Here is a 4,946-nt window from a genome sequence, read left to right as displayed (position 1 = left end):
AATCCAATAAAATAGCTCTGTCACAAACTCTACTTTTTCAAGGTTTATGCACTGTTAGTTTTTGTTGTTAATGTGGAACATACTAGCTACAAGGTACAAACTACACTATATGTTTATTAGAAAAGTTGGAGTGAGTGATTATATGTGGAAAGTGAAAATGCACAAGCTTTGTAATAGTAGACAGTCAAACTGTTGTACTGCATCACATTAGATTGCACAGGTGGTCCTAATAAAGTGCACAGTGAATATTTTAGCATGTGTGTGTATAAAGTCACCATCTGCAGAGTAAGCAGTAACAACAAATAATAGTTCAAAAGTGTATGCAAGTGGAATACTTGAGTAAAAGTATAACATTTCATCACGGTATGTCACACATACCGGCTTCTGTTCTCCGCAAATATTACATGTGAGCCACCCAAAACCAGATGATTAGTAAGGTCTAGCATCAGAGGTGTGAAATGATCATTTTGGTGAATGACTGGCCCATGACCCCTTCATAAAAATCTTTAAGTCAATCTTTGAGTTACAAATATTAAGTCAAACCTACATTATTTTTCAGCACAATCAGATTTTTCCTGATCACAGGAAAATTTTGGCTGCTCCTGGATGAACCCTGCTGGCTTTACTAACAGCCATAAAACCCACACACCAACATAGAAAACATAATAATTTATTGAAATTACTGACCACTGGAATATGAACACATCTAGAAACATTTGTGCAACAGCAGATAAACAGTTAATTAGTCTACAGTTTACATAGTTTACTGATTTTCATTACTTCTTTAATAAATATATCCATATGAATAGACTGTTTATATGTAAATCTTTGTGAGACAGGCTTTCAAGCAAATATGGCATCATGTCACACAGTAATGTCTTTTGTATGTTCATCAAGGTACTTTCAGTTCAGTTTCAATACAGAGCAAAGAACTCCACAAAATGGACAAAAAGTAAAAGCAACAACACTTAGACTGCAAATACAGACTGTGAATCAACTGAGTGTGAGAACAATGCGGACAATAACAGAGGTTCATGTATTTCTCAATAATTCTCTAAAATTGTCAACATAGTAATTTCACTTGTTTCTAAAGCAGAAGACACCGTTTCAAAAAGGTCTTTGGTGATCTACTCTTTGGAAGAAAAAAATCTGCTAAGCATGTGGAACAGGAAGAAGTCGAATTACTTCATCCCTGTAGACAAACTATATATATATATAAAAGACTTAATTGCACTGTAGCAGCTTCTTCTGGTCGTTGCAATTAGCAGCATTAACTGGACTTTACTGCGCTTTAGTTTAAGTTTCCCAAGTCCACTGCCCCACATTAGTCCGGGTACAAAAGAAAACCGGAGAACGTGCTGTATTTGTTGTTGTTTCCGCCGTGCGCCTTGCCGCCGTCCAGCTTGACATAAATCTCGTCCCCGGAGTCCAGATGCAAGACGACGCTGTTGCTGGCGTAGTCATAGTTCTGGTCTGCGTCCTGCGCTATGGCGCTAGCTCGGACCTACAAATTACGAAAGACAGACAGACAGTGTTGACCCAGCTGTACATGCCCCTTGGCAGAGAGACGCACGTTTAAGTGCGTCTGACACAAACCAAGCCACAAACTCCCAGATATTTAAGCCACAGTTCACGACAGAACGACTGGTGAGTGAGTATGTCATACAATTTCGGAATAAACCACGTAAAACAGAGAACCAAAATCCAAACTGCGATCATGGACTTTAGACTAGACTGAGCGCGTAATTGCGCTCCAGGCTCCGTTACGCTCCGCAGAGCCGAACATCAGCAGACAGGAGCCTCAGTGTGTGTCTTTGCTTTGCGGTCACATACTGCAGCTTTTAAGGGGGTCGAGGGGAATATTTACCTGTCCGTTTTTGCACAAGTCTGCCCACATGCTTGTCCCGTCCCCTCCGCGCATCAGCACATGATAGGTGAAGTAGTAAATTCCAGACACTTGGCACGTAAACTTGCCGGTGGTCGGGTCGTAGTGGTTCCCTAGGTTTGTGACAACGTCGTCAAACCGCAACACTTCGTATCCCTCGTGAGGGTTTTTCAGACCCACATAAAACGCTATCTTTGCCCCACCAGTAAAGGAGCCCAGCTCTCCGCCGATCTCGGTCCGCGCTGTGCCCATTACCCCGGGGTGTCCGGTCTTTGCAGAATCTCCTCTGTCACCCGGTGGCCCCCTTGGACCGGGTGGCCCCGGTTCGCCTGGTGGCCCCCTCGGCCCGGGTTTTCCCGGCCTACCCGGCTCGCCTTTAGTCCCTTGAACAAAGGATGGAGAGGGAACGGCACTTAGGTCCTGCATGACTTCCAGCGCCGTGGCGCTTGGTTTGGGGTTGTACGGGTCACAGATCATCCGACAGGTGCCCATCATCTCATAGTGTGCGTCGATCTTAGACGTTTGTACCAGCAGGGGAATCGCGATGATGAGAGCCAAAACCATGACGATGCCAACCACAGCGGCGACGATTCTCTTTCTGTGGAGGGTCCGAGAAGCAAGCGCTAAAAAGTCCGTTTTGCTTTGGGACGTAATGATGGAAGGTGTAAGAGCGCTGAAAGCCACGGTGAAAACAAAGCGGACCTAAACGGATTCACTCAATCCCAGGATCAAGTGAGGAGAGAGAGGAGCGACAGCAGCGAGCGTGTTGTCACCCTGAAGCCCAGCGGAGCCTGCAGCGCTCAGCGCGCTGCCACTGTCACTTGGTCTCACACAGCTGACAGCGGAAACAGTGGTTCTGGCAGCGGCTGCTCTCCGAGCTCACACAGGCTTCCAGCGGGTTGTGCTCGTCTGCAATAATCGAGAGAGGAGTCAAGAGCTGTTGACGTAACGAGTTCAGGGCACAGCCTGTTGCAATTTGGATTAAGACTGCAACAATAATCATGTCATCTTTATGTATGAATTATAAATCCCTCTGCATAGCGCTCAGGGAACGGGATCAGGAAGCATCACTGACACTTTGAGTTTCCAGCACACTGCCAGAGATTTACTCTTTTGTCTCCCTCAGTTAGAGACAGTCGCCATCGATAGATAGGTGGGTATTGTATTTTATACTGTACATTAAGGTAAATTATGGGTTGAGTAGAATCCAGCGTTTTGGAAGCTTAAACTGCAGCTGCTAGCATTTTAACTAAATCCATGAAACACATGACACCACACCATTTTTAGCATCATTGGTTTTGGGCTTGATTTTGAGATTTTAACCTTCAGGCTCCAGATTATTTTTCAAGCTGCCCTCCTCCTGTAAAACTGGGTGCGGCCAAAGGTCTTTTGACAAGAACTTAGTTTGCCAAAGCTCTGAACTGATTTACTTGAGGAGCTTCTATTAAGTCACTTCTTAAAACATTTTTTATTTTTTATTTTTTTTAATTAGGATATGAGCAATTTAAATGCTATTGTATGTGCAACTTCTTATTTAAGTATTTATCCTCTGTATCTGTGTGTATTGTTTGCTATTTATAAAAACCCTTTGTAATACTGCTTTTGACAAGTACTCTACAAATACATGTATTATTATTTCATGTTAGTTATCAGACATGTTTTGATGTATATGCTTTCCCTTTTGTTTCTCCCTCACCTTATGTAAAGTGGTACTGCTGACCAGGGGCCTGTACTACGAAGCCAGATCAACATACCCAGGATATCTAATCCTAACAACCCACTCAGGATAACCGGTCCTACGACAGTGGTTATCAACTCGGTGAGTCAACTCAGGGTTGTCTGTTCTGAGTATGAGCGCGTGCACATAAAATGGGTGGCGTTATCGGCATTGGACCAATCAGGACTATGGACCAGTCTGGCTGCAGAGTGGCTCGCTTTACCGCCGAGGAGCAGAATATAATCTTTACTAAATATGAAGAATATGAAAAAAATCATAGGAGCAAAAAGCAGCAGCGTTGCAGCGGCCAAAGCCAGGAAGGAATGCTGGCAGAAAACTGCTCACTGTGTGAATGCATCCGTTCATTAGTTTATAATAAAATATGATCACTGCTCCATCATGAAGGCACGTATTGGTGGACCGAAAACCCAGGATTTAACCTGAAGTTACCTCGCTAACCCCAAATCCTGCTTCGTAGTACAGGCCCCCAGTCACAGGACACACTGCTGCTAGACGTCGACTGATCTTGATGGGATCAGTTGTAAAGAATAAGTTTGTTTTGAAGTCAGAACTTCCGTTAAGGGGTTGGTTTACTCAGTTTTGGTATCTAAACAAGAAGACTGTTTTAGTTTTATTTATCAGGGTTTGAGATGTCTGTCTATGAAATTGTTGCCTCCTCCACTGCAATTGACTGTATTTTATGTTCTGACTTGTGCACCAGATCTTATAGCATTTATGACTCCTGTTAACAGCAGGTGTTTCCTGTGTTCCCAACAGAGCTCAGTGAGCAGTATTGGCTCACACACAACACACACACTACTGAAATGTTGCTCTTGTTCAGGTTCATGTGGAGCATGTGCCACCAACACTTCACCAGTAGTCAAATGCATAATGAGCGCAGGCCTACACAGGAAGGAAATTCCTGATCGATACAACATCATGTGAGCTCTGATGTCAATTTAATTTAAGGTCCCCCTCTGAAGAACAACATAGGCCCCTGCAAGGGTCCCTGCTGTGCATCACCACCTTTAGTTTCTTGCTAAAGAGCCTATACTGTTGGAGCCATCTAAAAGTTGGCAGGTGTCTTTGTCTGTTTGTCTAATCTGTTACAGAGGCACGACTTGCCTTCTGTTATCAGGATCAGCTAATCCTTTTCTCCACAGATCTGGGATTTAACTTTCATATCCTCTCGTCTCAGCAGGCTAAGCTAGCAGCTAACAAAGCATGTCGATTCCAAGAAGCTTCCCCGTGTTGCTGATGAGATGAGATGTATGCCACACACACACACGTACGCACACACACACACGCAAACACACGCGTGCGCGCGCGCGCACACACACACAC

At 44.1% G+C, this 4,946-nt stretch overlaps 1 protein-coding gene across 1 annotated transcript; it reads right to left on the bottom strand.

The window, feature by feature from the left end:
- Window positions 1–1,158: 1,158 nt before the first annotated feature.
- Window positions 1,159–2,449, bottom strand: LOC103368448 (complement C1q-like protein 2). The gene is made up of 2 exons (XM_008296840.1): window positions 1,868–2,449; window positions 1,159–1,504 (listed from the first exon to the last, which is right to left on the bottom strand). Exons 1-2 carry the CDS (start codon window positions 2,447–2,449, stop codon window positions 1,325–1,327), a joined length of 762 nt encoding a protein of 253 aa, XP_008295062.1. The 3' UTR covers window positions 1,159–1,324.
- Window positions 2,450–4,946: the final 2,497 nt, after the last annotated feature.

The sequence above is a fragment of the Stegastes partitus genome, unplaced genomic scaffold (genome assembly GCF_000690725.1).
Source record: "Stegastes partitus isolate 25-593 unplaced genomic scaffold, Stegastes_partitus-1.0.2 Scaffold1155, whole genome shotgun sequence".
NCBI lineage: Eukaryota > Metazoa > Chordata > Actinopteri > Pomacentridae > Stegastes > Stegastes partitus.
Note: the sequence above shows the minus strand (reverse complement) of the source record. Positions and strands in the feature narration are given on the sequence as shown.

Bases quoted from the DNA above. Each gene is read 5' to 3' on its own strand.
- LOC103368448 (XM_008296840.1), bottom strand. From the start codon at position 2,449: ATGGTTTTGGCTCTCATCATCGCGATTCCCCTGCTGGTACAAACGTCT. The intron at 1,505-1,867 runs GTAAATATTCCC...CGTAATTTGTAG, and splicing joins ACTTGTGCAAAAACGGACAG to GTCCGAGCTAGCGCCATAGC.